The sequence below is a fragment of the Taeniopygia guttata genome, chromosome 8 (assembly GCF_048771995.1).
Source record: "Taeniopygia guttata chromosome 8, bTaeGut7.mat, whole genome shotgun sequence".
Classification (NCBI taxonomy): Eukaryota; Metazoa; Chordata; class Aves; order Passeriformes; family Estrildidae; genus Taeniopygia; species Taeniopygia guttata.
Genome location: NC_133033.1, coordinates 30,887,406 through 30,904,142, shown reverse-complemented (window position 1 = coordinate 30,904,142; position 16,737 = coordinate 30,887,406). Strand labels below are relative to the sequence as shown.

The 16,737-nt window shown below is 54.5% G+C and overlaps 1 protein-coding gene across 1 annotated transcript; it reads left to right on the top strand.

Moving 5' to 3' along the window:
* Window positions 1-292: 292 nt before the first annotated feature.
* On the top strand, window positions 293-16,675 carry LOC100219891 (protein FAM163A). Its single transcript, XM_030279599.4, has 5 exons — window positions 293-439; window positions 11,708-11,803; window positions 12,159-12,181; window positions 12,667-12,781; window positions 13,615-16,675. The coding sequence occupies exons 4-5, from the start codon at window positions 12,689-12,691 to the stop codon at window positions 14,014-14,016; spliced, it is 495 nt and encodes a 164-aa protein (XP_030135459.1). The 5' UTR covers window positions 293-439; window positions 11,708-11,803; window positions 12,159-12,181; window positions 12,667-12,688; the 3' UTR covers window positions 14,017-16,675.
* The last annotated feature ends 62 nt before the right edge of the window (window positions 16,676-16,737 follow it).

The window sequence follows — 16,737 nt, the reverse complement described above, 5'->3', positions numbered from 1 at the left end:
GGTAGGGAGGCTGTCCCTGGCTGGGCTGAGTGCAGGTGTTTGTGTGTGCCACGCAGCCCTGCACCCCACAGCAGCCCTGCATCCCACAGCAGCCCTGCATCCCACAGCATCCCTGCATCCCACAGCAGCCCTGCATCCCACAGCCAGCAGGCACTTGGCTCCTGCAGCACACAGGTAAGTGCTGTGGCAGGATCCACTTATCCGGCCTTTGCATTTCATAATTCATCCCGCCCTTTTGCTAAAGGCACAGAGCCCTTCACATCCAAACGAGCGTTCATTTCCTCCCAGCTCAGCTCTGCTGCTGGATCCCAGGGAGGAATCAGCGGGTTGGGCTCCTGGCACCACAACGAGCAGCTGCAAGGGCTGGGCTGGAAGAACAGGGAGAGCGATCTGTGCCCAGCAGGATGCCCTGACGGACGGCAAGGTGACGGAGGAGAAGGTGAGTGGTGTTTTCTGCCCAGCTTTATAGCTTGCTCTGCAGGGAGGAAAAGTATCAGTAGTGTCTTGTCCTTAGAAACTGAAGCACAGGAGAGTTTGACTGCCTTGCTGTAGCAGATGTTCTGCATTGACCCCGCCAAGCTGCACTGCCTTGCCATGGCTTTTGTGCCCTGTTGACACCAAAATCAGAGCGAAACAGGCAAACACATGTTCTCCTGGCACGGTAATCCTCACACTCTCCGCGGTCAGCTTGTGGTGCACGGCATGAGATTCAATTATCTTTATCACAGCTCGCAGCAGTGAGCAGCTCTCTGCTTCCATAGGTGATGCCAACTGCAAGCTGTACCTTCTCCAGCTTAAACTCTGGCTTTGAAGCTTCAAAACTTCCCAGCGGCTGGAAACTCTTACTGAGGACAATAGCATTTATGTGTGTGTGGCTTCCCAGTGCCAGCTTGGGCTTGGGGCACACAGCAATGGGCTGAGCTTGCAGCAAAGCCAGCAGTGCCTCTGGCCTCGCGCTGGGGAGCCAGTGTCTGCTAAGAGAGATGTGTTTTACAGGGAGTCGTGGGGAGGGGAGGTCGTTCTGTCTGAAAAATGGTGGATAGGCTTGGCATCCCCACCCCTGGGGCTCATCCCTGTGGTGTGTGATGGGTTTTTCTCCTGGCTGTTTGCAGAGGCAGAGTACAAGTAGCTGGGACATGATGAATGGATCAAGGCAGATCCTCTGGACACTCAGCCTGGGGCCGAGGCAGTGGTGACATCAGGAGACACTGTTAGGGATGGGAGTGCTCAGGGGACTGCAGGAGTGGCTCTGGGGCGCTTCAGGACTTGGACATGGGGATGTTGCAGGTTTGACAGTGACTGGGGGTGCAGCAGGGCTTGGCTTTGGGGGTAGCCCTAAGGTATCCAAGAGTTCGAGGGTGCTGTCAGTGTGTGCTCCCCCGGGAGAGGATCAGGCTTTGTGTGTGTTGAATGGGTGTCCCCCTCTTTCCCCTGCCGTGGGGCCGGGGGCGGTGCTGGTGGCGGCAGCTCCGGCCCCGACAAACTCCTCCCCCGCGGCCGGACCCGCCTGGGCGCTCCCGCTCCGCCGCTCCGGTGATTATTCTTCCTATTATTTATTATTCCCGCTGTTACTGCTCTTGCCCTCCTCCTCTTCCTCCGGCCCGTCCCCGCCGCCGCCGCCGCGCCCCGGAGCCGCCGCGCCCGCTCTGCCCGGCCCGGGCGCCCAGGTAGGGCTGGGGCACCCCGCCGCCCTCCTGCCCCGATCCGCGGCTCCCCAGGGCTGTCGGGGCCACGGAGAGCCTCTGCCAGGGATTGGGGCTGCGATGGGAAAGGGGGAAGCCCGAGTGGTGGGGGGCTCCGAGCAGAACGGGGTGGGATGCTCCCAGCATCATCCTGCTCCCTGCATCCCGGGGCTGCTCCGGCTCCCTGCGCCGCAGCTTCGGCCGGCCAAAAGCTCTGGGCTTGTGGTGCCCTGCAAGATCCTGACTCGTTTTCTCGGGGTTGTGTGGTCCAGCTTAGCTCTGTGCTGGGTTTGTTGAGTCCCCGCGAACTCTGATGGCAGCTCGGGTGGGTAGGAGAGAGTTTTCCTGTTTCTAAATCTACTTCTTTGCAACCACTTGAAGTTTTGGAAGTCCCAAGCCAGGGGCTTAGCCTCCTGCTCCCTCTCCTGGGGCCCAAAGCTTTGCCATTCATCAAGGACATGTCAGCCCATCAAATCCCCAAGCTCACCACCAAACCTCCCCAGAGAAATGGTGGCTGCCTTTGCTGAAGTGGAGGAAATCAAATCCTTTTGTTTATTCCAAAGGATCTCTGTTTTATCTCTCATTGGGCTGCAGTAATTAAAGGAGACCTGTGCTTGAGCTATTTGCCTGGCTTTTGTTTTCGCTTAAGGTTATCCTGGAGGATTTTATTCCCTCCAAAAGGGCATGTGGAAACATTTAGTGTTTTCAGCTGTATTTCATTTGTGTACTATTGATTGTCTCTCCAGCAGAGAGATTTTCTAAGGGGTGGTGGAATATTCCACCCCGACGGAGGCTTGTGTTTCTGGGGCTGTTTTTTCCCCCCTTCCCCAGCTTTGCCCCTTGCTTCCCTAAACCTCAGAATTCCCTGTGATGCTGTTTGAGGGATACTGTGTGTCCTGGGGCTGCTGGTTGGCATTCAGCTTTCTTCCTGCAGGATACAAAGGGTTCTAACCTGGGCTTTGCCAAGGACTGGGAGAAAAGGCTTTTCTTAGGAAGGACTTTTTCACCTGTTGAAAATCCAAGAGGGGAGAGCATCAGTAGGCTGAACATCAGATCAGTGACTCTGATCCTATTCCAGCACCATCTTTGCTGGGATGTGAAATCCTCATCCATCTCTTTCCAAAGTGCTGGATTTCAGCCCGGCCACAGGCCTGAGGGCAGCCAGCTCCAGAGCCCTGCTTAGGAGACAGAGCCCAGCCCAGCACTGTTCCAGCCCAAAACACCCTTTGCAGGGTGGAAATCAGGTGTGAAGGATTTTCCACTTGGCAAACCTTCCCCTGTGGAGAAATGCAGAGCATCCTCCAGCCATTTTGGATGGGGCATTTTGGGTGCATGGACCAACAGGAGAGCTGGACAGCTGTGTGTGTCTGCTGGTAAGAGTCAGGATGGAGCATTGAGCTGCTCCCAGCTGGTGCATGATCCTTCAACTTAGCCATAGGCACACAAGGTATGCTCCTATTTCTGGGAGCTGCTTTGTGGTCATGCCTCAAATCCGATAGCCCCCGGGGCAAGTGGCAAACAGAAATAAGGTCAGGTTGTGGAAATCCCTTTGTTCCCTGCCCTGGCTGCCTCCAGCTTCTCCATCCTCCATCCCTGCTGCCCCCTATCCCTCCTGGCATGTCTGCCCTCCTAACCTTCCCTGTTGCTGCTTTCCCACCGAGATTAAATATTTATCGTGGCTCTGTTACCCTTTTTTCTGGAAAACGAGTTTCACACTTCATTTGAAGGAGACGTTTAGAGACTTCACGGTGGGTTTTCCTCCCCACTGGGTGAGTGTGGCAGTGTGTGTGTGACCACCCTGGCTGGCCCCGCTCCTGCCTGATGGGGCTGCTGAGGTGGAGCATCCTGAGTGATGGATGAGTCTGTAGCCCTGCTGTGTGATAAATCAAGAAGAAAAAGAAAAAAATAAAGGTCTGAAATCCAGCAAAAAGGTTAGCTCTGCAGGGCCCTGTTGCATTGTGCCTCCTTGCTCTGCCTGGGATGCAGTGGGTGAAAGGGGTGTGAGTAGCAACTGCAAATGGGCTTTTCTCGTAGCTTTATGGAAAAGTTAGTCCGGGACCTGATCCTGGAATGACTCCACTTGAATTTACCACAAACAGTGGGGTTTGGGTCAGGTGCTGTGCCCTGTGTTTGACCCCAGAGCCATGTGTGGCCCCAGCTTTCCCTGGTGTGTACAGCCATGGGGCTGTGGTCCAGGATCCCAATGGATGGGCCATCTCTGAGAGATGAATTCCTGGTGGCTTGGAAAGCAGAGCTGTGGCTGGGTGACCCTGTCCATCCCACAGGGTGTCTGTTTCCAGATGGGCTGTCCTCCCACAGCACACCATCAACATCATTGTGGGTGCTGTGGTGGCTGAATTGCAGAGCAGGAAAGGGGATCTGTGGCTTTCCCATCTCTGCATGGGGCAACTTCCCAGGAGGAGAGAACCTCAGGTCCATGTCAGTGGATTCACTCTGGTGAGAAGGGCAGGAGGGGGCTTCCCAGCATGTGTCCTGAGGATGGGGATCTCCAGAGGTCAGAGTAGCTGTAAACTCCTGTTCCCATGGGTGGCATGGCTGTCACTGGGGCTGCATCCCATTGGGAAGGATGAAGTACGTGGGCTCCTCGTGGCTGGTGTCAGATTCCCTGGATTGCCAGTGGTGGGGTTTGGGCTGGCTGCCCTCCAGGCTGGCTGGTTTTTAGCATGGCCACTTTGTCGTGCCCTCCGGATGGGAGGAGCAGCTCATCCCTGTGTCATGTCCAGCTCTCTGCCAGGGTGACCTGCAGTGGCTCCTGTGCAAATCCCACCCTGCTCCTGCTATGGGGTCCTTGGAAGCCCAGGGGGAAGTTACAAACATTTGTGTTCCCAAGGCTAGGAAATGGTCACCCAGAGGCCCTGGAGATGGGCATCCAATCTCTGGGCAAGTCACATCTCCTCCCTGGAGCTCAGGGGTGAGCAGCTGGTGGCAGCTGCCTCATCGGGCAGACAGAGGCAAATGAAGAGAAGATCAGAGAGTTTTCTGGTTTTTTTTTTTTTGGACCCAAATCACAAAGCCACACTTGCAGAGCCAGCAGCTGGCCCTGATGTCTGGCCCCAAAAAGAGACAGTCTGACTGCCTTGTGCTTTCGGGGAGGCTCTGAGAGCCCTCCCGACTGTAGTACTGGTGCACGTGGGAGGCTCCTCTCTCTGTATTGCTGCCTGAATGCAATTAGGCTTTAATGAGTCATTAAAATAAATCTCTGTTTCTACTCCAAGCGAACATGCCGGGGGGGATGCTGACAGTCGGAGCAGCAGGTCTTGCATCATGCGGAGGAAGAGGCTGCCCTTCCCAAGGCTGGCACCCTCCATCTCCCTTTCCCTTGGAAAAAAGGCATTTCCCAAGCACCATGCAGATTAGCAGCTGCTGTGAGAGTGGCATTAAAGTATAACCAGCCCTAGGGTTGGGCTTTTTGTTGGAGGAGCTGTGATCTGGGAGGTTATCTGCTCCCTGGTGCCAAAGGGCATCTGGCCAGCTGGAAGTGGGCAGAGATGTACTTGGTTTGCTAGAGATGCTGATGGCCATGTCCTGTTTAACCCTTACCTGGATCTGGTATGCAGCTGGGAGAGATCTTAGCTGGTCCCAGGGCTGGACGGAGATGCTGGTGAGGCAAGCAGCAAAGTGTGAAAGGGAAAGTGCAGTGATTCACCAGTAGACATCCATATAGTTTTCCTAGTGGGATTTAAAGACCTCCTGAGCCAAGAGGGGTGGTGGTGGCCCCTCACCTTATGGGCAAACACAAGGCTCATCTCTTGTCATTCCCCTTAACTGGTAAATAGTGCAATTACCCCTAATGATGTCTATGCTAATTGAATCCCTCCACAGTGGCTGTCTAGCTGGCACACTTGCAGGCAGGAGGGCAGATGCTGGCAGGACATGGAGGGACATCCCCTGCATGTCCCTGAGGAGCAGCACCCTTCAAACACCTGTCACTGTTTCAGCCACTGTCCCCAGGCTGCGGGAGGGCACGGGTTAAACACAGGGGGTGAGACAGAGAATCTATTTGGTGTTTTATTTTAGCAAAACACGTAAACTGGGTGACGCTGTGGCACAACGGATCCGCCCCGGTGTGCTGTGCCGGGGGACTGCAGTTGATGGGATTACAGAGGCTCCAGCCTCATCCAGAGCTTTTCCCCTGGGCTTTGCTTTCGGGAGCAGAGCTTGCTGCTACATGGAAAGGTTTTGCACAAGTTGTGTTTCATGTGTCAGGCTGGGAGGAACTGGAATAGGGCAGCAAGGACAGATCCGTGTGGGAACTGGGAAACTGGGGAAAGAGTTCTCATGGGAATGGTGGAAATGAGGTGGGAAGGGTGAGATGGCATCAATGTCCAGGGCAAGAAGGGTGACAATGAAGTGGTGCCTTGGAGGAGAAGTTGTCCTAGGGGTTATTTCACAGAAAGCTACTGAGAAACTTGCTTAATGAAAAAAAAAAATCTTTGGAGGGAAACTCACTGCTCTGCTTGGCTAGATCTTGTTGAGGATGCACTGTGGGTATTCTCTGAACAATGATTCTGGGATTGATCCTCTTCTTCCACTCTGTGCCTGGGATGAAGATGTGTTTGGTGTCCCTGAGTCCTGGTGGAATTGCACCCACTGGAGAGCAGAGCATGCCCCTTCCTGCGGGGGAGGAGCAAGACAATCAAACGGGGAGAAGATTGTATATCCATAGAGTGTGTTTGCAGCCCCCAGGGAATGGAGAGATTTGGCTGAGGTCTTCATGTCCTTGGGGAAGAGCCCGCTGGTGTGAGAAGTTAAAGGTTTCATCTTGAAGCAATGAGAGTGCTGGAAAGACCTGCCCAGGCCTGGGAATGAACCGTGGAGCATCCTTGGCAGGAGGCTGGCTGATCACACTGCTGGGGAGAGTGCTGGGAATGCTGGCTGGTGCTGGGGAATACCTGTGCTGTGTTGGTGCCTTGCCAAGGGGTTAAATCAGTCATGGGATACCCACAGCAGTGCAAGGTGCAAACATCAAGGGTGGAATCGGGGTGGAAGCAAATAACCTTTCCTGCTCCTTTTCAATTTCAAAAGGATCCATCTTTTGCTGGATGTTGTAAGCACCCATTGTAACAGGGGCAACATGGGTGCAAGTAAGATCCAAGCCCTCACTCTCCAGGCCTGTGTCCTCCAGGGATCCACAGTACAGCAGGATCCAGCCTGGGCTCTGGCTCTCTGCAGGCTGTGGCCATAGGAAGGTCCCAAGCCTTTGGCACACATCTGTGGGGAAATTCTCCAGCATTTTGGCAAGGGTCAGTCTCACCTGGGGCACACCCAGCATCCCGGCTCGCTGCACTCCTGGCTGCTGCAGGGGTGTGTGGGTGCTGGGAGGGACGGTGCCTGCAGCAGGGATGCTGCCCAGGTGCTGCCCGGCTCCGCAGCGCCCGTGGGGATCTGACGTGCAGAATAATCTCAAAAGCCTTTCTCTGTGTGACTTGGCTTCGTGCCACCGGTTTTGTCCCTGGTTATTTTGGGCAGAGCGGCTCCCCGGCACACATTCCTGGCCTTGGCCACACGGGGCTTTTGCCAGGTCCTGGCCCGGGAGGAGCCCTGGGCACGGTGGTGGGAGATGAGCCAGGTGGATTTTCACATCCTGCATCCCGCTGTGACTCCTTCCCTGTGTCCGGGGCCGCATCCACCCGAGCTGGGCTGGCTGGGAGCCGGCCGGGCGAACACAGCGGGGAGGAGATGTGCGGGGGGATGAGGAGGGAGCTGCTGTTCTCCTGCCCTGTAATTCTATAGAGACTTGCCTTGATCCAGGTGTAGCCCTGGCTGAGCCCACGGGATTTGGTGTCTCTGTGTGTTTTTAGGGGACAGGGTGGGGTGATAGTCCCTTCTGTGTCCCTCCATCATATCCACGGCTGCAGTTAATCCACGCAGGCAGGCGAGATGGGATCTGAATTAAGGAGATAAAGGGCAGATGAGATGCTCAAGTAACGAGATACCAGGATAATCCGTGCCTGAGACGTCCCAGCCTACAAAGCTGTCCTTCCTCCAGAAGGCTGAGAAGTGCTGGGAGGCCTCCCGGGGAGAGGAATGTAGCTGGTCCCAGGATGTGCCAGGGCTTCACACACTTGGACAGAGATGGGAGGGGGATGCTTGGTCCTTTGTGGCTGTAAAGACAAATTGCTGTTGGCAGGGGAGCTCTCCTGGGCTCCCACAGGGCAGGATGAGGCGTGGTGTGTGAGGCAGTGAACCTGGATGGGCAAGAAGGTGGTTTTTGGTCGAGTTTGGTGGCCAGGAGAAGGGATCTCCTGGGCTCAGCAGGTCAGGAGCACAGTGTTACAGCAGGAGTGCAGCCCTTCTGCCCACATGGGAGCTGGGGTCTGCCTGGCACCTTCCACTATCGAGGGTGTTTGATGTCTTTTTTAAAATTGAGATTAATATTTTGCCTTTTCCACAAAGCTTTTGCAAGAAAAGAGCTGATTTCACATCCTTGTGGGTATTTTGTCTTTCCTATCCCTGGGCTGGGAAGAGCCAGTGAGGAGCCTTGGGGAGCTGGTCCAAGTCAGGGAGGGAAAGCAAGGGCAGACTTGCAGCAGTTCACAGAATTTTTGGTTTTGATGACTGCCTGTGACTCACTGGAGCCTCAGCTGGGGGACAGTGTCACCTCTGGGACCTGGCTGTCCTTGTGGTAGCCGGGAGCTGGGTGTTGGCTGCAGCAAAACTGCTGGGAAAAACCCACGTGGCTCAAGGCACCAAAGGCATCACAGCAGGAAAAAGCCTTGGGGAGGAAATGGGTCCCATGAAACACCCTCTCTGCTGGGAAAAACCTTATTTGGAGATCTCTGCAGCAGGCAGAAATAAAAGTTTTCCCAACGGCTGCTGTGATTTCTGTCTGCAGACTGGTCCAGACTCTGGTATAACTCCAGCAGAACCAGCAGCAGGTTCAGCTGATTTGGCTTCACAGTGAGCCAGGGGTTTGCCACCTGGGCAGGAAGCCTGGAGACGAGCACTGGGACTAGAGGGAGGCTCCTGGGGGGCTGCCAGCTGCATCCCACCATATTGCCATTGCTCTGGGTAAAATTTCATTTGGCTCAGCTCGCTTGTGTGTGTGGTGGGGTCTCCTTGGCTCTGCCCCTGCATGGTTTGGTTTATCCCCTCACACTTTGCAGTACAGAGCACCTGACATGCAGGGAGTTTGGGGGACCCCAGCCTTGCCTGAGCACCCATCCTGCCCCGTGGCTGGGAGTTTGCAGCAGAGGATTGATCCCCCTGAATCTCACTGGGCTGGGTCCGTGCGGGGCAGGTTGCAGCTGCCTGGGAGCTGCCCTGTTGCCTGCTGCCATAATCTGTTTTGAAAGGCAGCCCCTGATGCTGGTTTTTTCCAATTAGGCCCTGGGAGATGACTCTGGTGAGGCAGCGGCCGGGCTAATTTACCAGGCAGACATTTCATTGAATTATCCCGTGAGCTGCAGAGCAAAACCAGGAGAGCAGAGCTTAGGTTGGGGCAGGACTTGTGGCAAGGTTTGGCATGATGCTCTTGGTGTATAACCGTGCCCTGCCCCAGCCCAAACCTGCTCCCGAGCTCTGCTGGGAGTGCTCGAGCCCTGTCGGGTGGCAGGGATGAGCTCGAGGCTGCAGGGACAGCCAGGGTGAGAAAGGACAGCAGCGTCTCAGCTGGGCTGGGAGTGCTGGTGGCTGGCAAAAACCTCGCCATCGACTTGCAAACCCTGCAAATCTGCTATGGACGTCATTGAAGGAGAATAAATATAGAAGCCTGAGATGCCACTCGTTCACATAGTCACTTTGCAGGCCCTAACTTGGAGCCATGAGGCGACATCAATTAAAGAAAATGTATCTCTGCAGCAAGCGGCTCTGCCTGCCAGCCTGGAGGAGTTGGACAGAGCCACGGACCCGCCCTGCGCCCACCCCCGACCCCCGGGACAGAGGGACACCGCTCTGATCGCTCCCCGAAAGGCAGGGAGGACAGGAACGCAGCCCTGCTCATAGAAATCCTGGTTTTATTCGGATGATCCGTGTGCCACAGGGTCCCCGCGGTCACCCGTGGGTTGTTGCCTCTCCCGGGGCACACGGGAGCGGGTGAGCAGCAGTGCCAAGGCATCTGCTCGGCCTGGGATATTTAAATATTTAAACAACTCTCGACTCCCTTTTTAAGCCAGAAGGAGAAAGGAGATTATGCCTCCAGGAACTGGATTTGTGCATCCCCCTCTGTGTCCTATCCTGTCCCTCTGTGTCTTATCCTGCTCAGCTCACAGTGCAGCCTAGGCTTTTACAGGATCCATAAAAATGTTTGGCCTTTTGTTGGGATGGAGTGGTGGGGCTGTGTGGAGCTGAGCCAGCGGAACCCAAAATGCTCCTTTCCCAGCAGGTGGGGATGTGTTTGGGAAGGGTGGATGGGAAAGGGGTATGGGCTGGTTCCTGGTGGCAGAGATGTGAAAAGGCTGCTGTAGCCGTCCTGCCCCTTTCTGAGCATACTTAATTTGTAATTCCCAAAACCTCAGTTACTGCTGAGACTGTGGCTCTTTCTCCTTCCCTGGGAGGTGTTACATTCCCTTCTTCATCCATGCAGAAGAGAGCTGTGGGCTAGAGAAAGCTATTTTATAGTCACAAATGTGGTAGGAAATGAACTTTTGGCCTGCTGGTGGGCTGGGTTTGGGGAAGGGGAGAAGGGCAGGAACTTCCTCCTCTTGAAAAACACACCCTCCAAAGAGAAGAGGAAAGGCAGCGCTTCTCTTGTGCTTAATTTTCATTTTTGCCTTTGTTTAACATTCACTATTTTAATAAGGAAGAGCTCAGTTCCTGAGCAGGACTAGTGAAATGCTGACCCCAGCATTCCCAGAAATGGTAACACCACATATGGAGCATGTGGAAGCTCAGCCATCCTCTGAGACACTCAGGTCTCAGAGGCGACCAAAGGATCCCCAAGGCTAGTCCCTCCTTGCCCAGGGTCATTCTCTAGGCTGCCTGCTCACTCCAATCCTCAGGCTAATTGGATGCTGCTCTCTGAGCTCTAAATCAAATCACAGCTCCCATGAAATGAAGTTTTCTGGACGTGAACAGCTGCCTGCATCATCCATCACCGCCCAGCTTGTGGCGTGTCCGTCTTGGGGTCATCAAAGGTCAGCGTTTGCCATTTTCAGCCACCCACTGTCACCTTTTCCCTGTTAAGGAAGGCACCTGGGGAGGTGACAACTGCACCAAAGGCTCCCTGTGTGTCCCTTCACACTCCTGGCAGTGGTTCAGGGTACAGTTTGGTAACAGGGAGCAGGAGCTGAGTGTGTTGGTCTCTATTATTAGCTCTGTGCTGGGTCTCCTGATGGATGGTGATATTAGCTGGGTTATGGACATATTGATTTCTTTGAGGTTTTTTTTCCTTTGTTTCGTGTGCGAGAGCGGCTCAAGGAGGAAATCCAATGCGTGCTCGCCTTTTGGCTTCCTACAGGAACTTCCCATGAGCTGAAAATCAATTTGTAGCAGGCAGGATGTGCAAACCACCACAGCAGAGTGAGGAGGGTGGGTGAATTTTGGGGAGGAAGGTCCCACACGGTGCCTGCTGGGATGTGCAGGGGCCAGGGCAGAGTTGGGAAGGTCTCGCCTGGAAGCTGCCACCTCTCTCCGTCAATTAGGGCCGTGTGGTGAGTGGGTAATTAGATCTCCTCAGCTGCAACGGGCTGGCACTTGGGCCCTATCAATTATCCCTGCTCTGGAGGAGGCACAGAGGGATGCAGGGGCCAGTAATGAAATGTGGCTGCGCTGCTATCGCCAGGGGGGCGGGGGGTGATGGGGCCATGGCTGCACCCACCTCTTGCTACAAGTCCTCAGTTTTGGTGAAATGGCAGATTTGGGGCACAGCATCATCCTTTCCTGGCAGTTTGCTTCACCCACTTTTGCAGCACCCACCTTTCCTGACAGTCTCCCTAAAATAACCAATTTATTTAGCCCCAGTGTGGTGACAGAGGTGGCATTGGTGGGGATGGGGACACTGGGCAGCCCCTTTGGGAAGGGGGATGAGATGACAGTGGAGTTTTTCTCCTTGTTCTCCCACCCAGGGCTGCCGAGTCTCCCCGTGGCCATGTGGTGCTGCCTGACCCCACTGTCTGGCCCGGGGCCAGCGTGACTGCAACATCCTGCCTGTCCTTTTCTGGGTAAGTGTCTGTGGGGTGGGGGAGGATGCTGGGGCTTGCCTGTCCTGGAGAGGATGGACGAGATTCGTTTCCCAGCAGCACCTAAAACATCAGCGCAATGATGCATCCGCCTTCCTTGTAACAAATTTTAAAGTGGAAAAGGCCAAGTGCTGACTAAGCCAGGCCTGCGCCCTGTTCCTGTAGAGCTTGGGAAATGCCTCCTTTCCCTGATTCAAATTAAAGAAAATGGCACGGGGGTGAAGCAGGGCTTCACACTGATCCCAAATCAAGGCAAATTTTTGGGAAATGGGGAAAGGCAGGCAGGTGCAAGGGGTGCTGTCAGGCCATGTCTAACCTCTTCCTCCACTTCTTCCAGGTCCAACGCCTCCGTCACTGAACGTGAGTATCCCCTGGGTGCCATGGCATGGGGATGGGGCTGGGGGCTGCTTAGCCCTGCTTTGTGCCTGACAGGCAGCTGGGGTGCAATTTTTAGGCTCAGGCTGTTGTGGAGTTCAGAGGCTCCCCTTTGGCTTTGTCTGGTGAAAAGTCCAGGTTTGTTCCTGCATTTTGAAACAGAAATTGTATTTTCTGCCAGGAGGGTGGAAAACATCCCTTTTGGCTCAGTAAGGGTAAGGTTTTGCCAGTGGGCTGTAGGGTGTTTGACAAAGACCCCAAGTCAGATTAGCAGTAACAGTGAAGGCATATGATGCTGCATCTCAGGTGTCCTCTTACTAAGAGGAGGAGGAGGAGGATAATATTGCTGATACTTTTCCAGCTGGGTAGAGGGGAATGAGAATGCAATATTTTGGGATGGTTTGTGGGGATCACATCCATGATGTGATGACAAAACCAGGCACGGAGAATTTTGTGTCCCTGCCTTCCAGAGTTTGATGGAGAATCGGTCGGATGACAGCGGGAACTGTTGTTATCACCGGGGGAATCCTAGCAACGGTGATCCTACTGTGCATCATTGCTGTGCTCTGCTACTGTAGGCTACAGGTGAGTGTCCTCTGCCTTGCCACCCCCACCTCGCACTGGAACGGGCTCCCCAGGGCAGCGGTCACAGCCCCAAGCCTCCCAGAGCTTAAGAAATGCTTGGACAATGCTGTGAGGCACATGGTATGATTTTTGGGCTGTCCTGTGCAGGGTCAGGAGTTGGACTCTATCCTTCCAGCTTGGGATATTTTAGGATTCTGTGCTCCCCAAGCCAATGTGCTGCTGCAGGAAGGGTCTGGATGGATTTTTCTTTTTTTGCCTGTGATGGCAGGGAGTTGAAACCTCCTATCCCCCCAGGTGCTGCAGTTATGTCCTTCCCTCCCCTAGGTGTGGGGGGTACTGCCCTGAGGCTTTTGAGGCTCTACAGCACTTGCTAATTGAGGTGCAGGCTTGGCTGGGTTTGCAATGCCAGATGGAGATTTTTATATAATTTTTTCCCCCTTGTAAATTAACCGAGGAGGCTTTCAACAACGGCTAGCTACAAGCTCCTGCTCTTTAAAAGTTAATGTGAGGTCTGTGCCATGCAGCAATGCCCGTGTGATAAAAAGCACAGCGCTTACTTGGAGCAGTTTTCAGCTGGCAGGGTGAAATACCTTCCCCTTGCAAACCTCACAGGGGGATGAGGATGATTTCCCCAGCAGGTGCCTCCTGCAGCATGCTCAGGTCCAGCTTTTGTTTGCCTTCTGCCTCTTCCCAGGACGCAGGAATGATGGAGCAGATCCGCGAGTGGCCCCGGAGGGTTTCTCTGGCAGGGGCATGAGGAAAGTGGGGATATGGCAGGGCTGCCCCACCAGCTGCTCCGCTTCCCCTCACACAACCTCTTCCCTTTCCCGCAGTACTACTGCTGCAAGAAAAATGACTCCGATGAGGAAGAGGAGGAGGAAGAGGAGGAGGAGGAAGAGCCCGACCTGCCCACGCACTCGCACCTCGTCATGTGCAACGCCTGCAGCTCCCGCATGGTGGACGGGCAGGGCAGCCCCGCGCCGCCGCCCAGCGAGCTCAACCAGCACGGGGCTCACACCTTCTGCCCGACCTGCTCCCCCTACGGCTCCCCCTTTTACATCCGGACTGCCGACATGGTGCGCAACGGGGGCGAGAGGGTCACCTACACCCCCGCGTGCTACAAGGAGATGGGGCCGGCCCTCAACATGGCCTCCCTGCAAAGCTACACGGTGAGCCGCCACGGCCTCCTCCGCGACAGCTTCCCGAACCCGCGGGCCATCAGCACGGAGGTGTAGTCACCATTGCCGCTAGCACAGGGGGTCCCCAGCTGGGGCCTGCTCCAGGGAAGGGGATTTTCACTTGGCTTTGAGGAGAGGAGCCCGCAGCCCGGCCCGAGGCCGCGCGGTCCTGCTGAGGCACCCGGCACAGCCAAGCCTCGTGGGCCAGAAGGCGAGTGAGACCTCAGAGGGCAGCGTTGAACCGGCCACCTCCGAGCCCATCATAAGTGTCATTATTATCTACTCTCTCTCCCAAAGGGACTTGTCTAACGAGGGCTATGTACAGTACAACCTAATTTAATTTCCCCCGGCTCCCTGAGCGCAGTGAGGCCTTCGGTGTCCCCACACAGCCAGCCGAGGTGATGCCCGCTGCCTCCGGCACACACAGCAATGGGATGATCGGCCAGGGCCAGCTGCCATCCCTGGTGAATCCCAGTGCCCAGCAGGGCATGGCAGCGCTCCTCAGCCATGGGGAAGTGAAGAAGGGAAGATCCAGGTCATCCTGCTCCCCTCGTGCTGCCTCAGTTGCCACTAGCAGTTAGCTTTTCTGTTCAAGTGTAAGATAGGGCACCGTCTCCCACCTGCTTTGGTCTTTGCACGTGCTGAAGAAGTTCAGGACATGAATTTAGGTCACTGCCGGGGGAGGCAAAGTTCCTTGCAAAAATGCTCACCCATGCCAACAGGCACAGGCCAGTCCTTCTGCGGCCAAAGCCCCCACCTCTTTTACTCTTCACAAGCTTTCTTAGGAACAATTTTAACTTGGACCCATGAATATGGCAAGATTTTACTTTTGGGAAGAATTGAATTCCTAAATAACCAGTTTTGGTCACCTTCAGCTTTCAAAGCCCCACCCTGACAGCTCCGACAGCCAAAGGAAGGTTGGCTTTAGCATGGATTTTGCTTTTGACAGCAACAGCAGAGCCCACTGGCTCATGTCTCCTTTGCAGGGCCCTCCCACTGGAGAGTGATGTTCAGGTGGTTGGGGTCCCCCTGCTTTTGTTTCTGGAAGAAGAGGGTGCGAGACCCAAATGTGTCTTGAACATGTTGAGAACGTGGGCTCGCAGGCACTGCAGCCAGCAATGACAGCCAATGACTCTGCCTTTCTGCAAAAATGAATGTGGGAAAGTTTCTTCTTCCTCCATAAATCAAATTAGGTGAAAAATTACTAAAGGGACATCTCCATCATTCCCAGGCACTTTGATAGCAACCAGTGCAGGACTGCTCTGCTGAGCACTTCCCATTCATGGCAGGGAGGAGGGACAGGGACAGCAATGATCCCTGCAGATGCTGTTGGAGGCAATGGCAGGAAACCCTGGCCATGCCTTTGCAATATAGGGTGGGACTGCTCAGAAACGTGAGTGGTGGGATTTTATTTTCACCACTGCAATTTAGAAATCATCCCGCTGCTCACAGAAGGATTTGGACTTGACCTCCCCGTTCACACACAGAAAAAGTAGGTCTCAGCACAGAGACGCACATTACCAGGCAAAAGGCTGATTGGACATTGGACCTCCCCACGCCTTGGCACTTCTGATCTGAAGAAAGGAGCCAAAACATCACAAAACATGGTGATGGTCCTTGTAACCAAACACCTTGCCCCAGCCTGCGTTTTACACACACTTCTGAGCAAATGTTATGCACCATCTCCCCCACCTCCAACCCAAAAAGACATTGCATTTCCATTATCTGGAGACTCGGTCTGGCTGCATCGCTTTGAGAGTCTTTTTCCATTTTCCAAATAGTAATAGCAGGTTTTAATGTCCTCTCCCATTAAGGGCAGGCAGGAGGGAAGATGAAAGTTACCAGCAGCAAAGCTGTCTGGATCCCACTGGTCAGTAATCTGTGGCTCCTACTGCCTCCCATCTAGCCAGTGCTCCTCCCTGAAAACATGGTCTGTAACTGGAAGAAAATCTTGGCTAACTTGATAAATCTCATTCCTTCCCACTAGAGCATCTGCTCAGCTAGGTCTCATCGTGCTGGGAGCCGGGAGAAGTTAATGTGTCCCAGCATGGTCTCTGCCAGACAGCCCCATGATGCCGTCCCTGTGGCGGGCGCAGAGCCAGCACACGGACACGGCAACTCCTGGCATCCAACTCTACCTCTTGGCACACAAAAAGGCTTTCCACGGCAGCGCTGTGACCTCCAGAAGGTGGGAGTAACACTCTCCTGTGGGTCACCCTTGTGGTTGAAGGAAGGCCACTCCATTGTCATCTTTGTCACAAGCAAATTAAATGTAACCTGTCATGGGCTAATGAGGCATCAAGGCTGGGGAGGCAGTTCCAGAGCAGCCAGATGGCCAAGATGAGGGTTGGCTTTGCAGCAAACACACGCCCTGGGTCTGGCACAGCTACAGGGAAATGGGTGAGTCTGGACAGGCTGAAAACACGGGGATGCAGCTAAGAATTAGAGGGTTTGGGAGCTGGTGGAAGAACAGGATAGGGTAGGGGCAGGGATCCCAGGTTTTTTTCCACTTCAGATTCCTCCTGTTACTATTCTCTGTCTTTGTTGCTCAGCTATGGGTCCAAATTCAATGTCAGAAATAAATGAGGACTTTGAAATACAAACCAGGAGTGGTTTCTGTTCTTTTGGCAGGCAACACCAAAAGGGCTTTATCCAGTGCTGCCTGGAAGCTCTACTGGTGCAAGGATTTTTCTTCCCCACCCTTCCTGCTCCTGCTTTTGCTCCTCTTGTGTCCCCTGCTCCTCCCTGGTCTCTGGCCTAGGCACATGCATCCCAAAT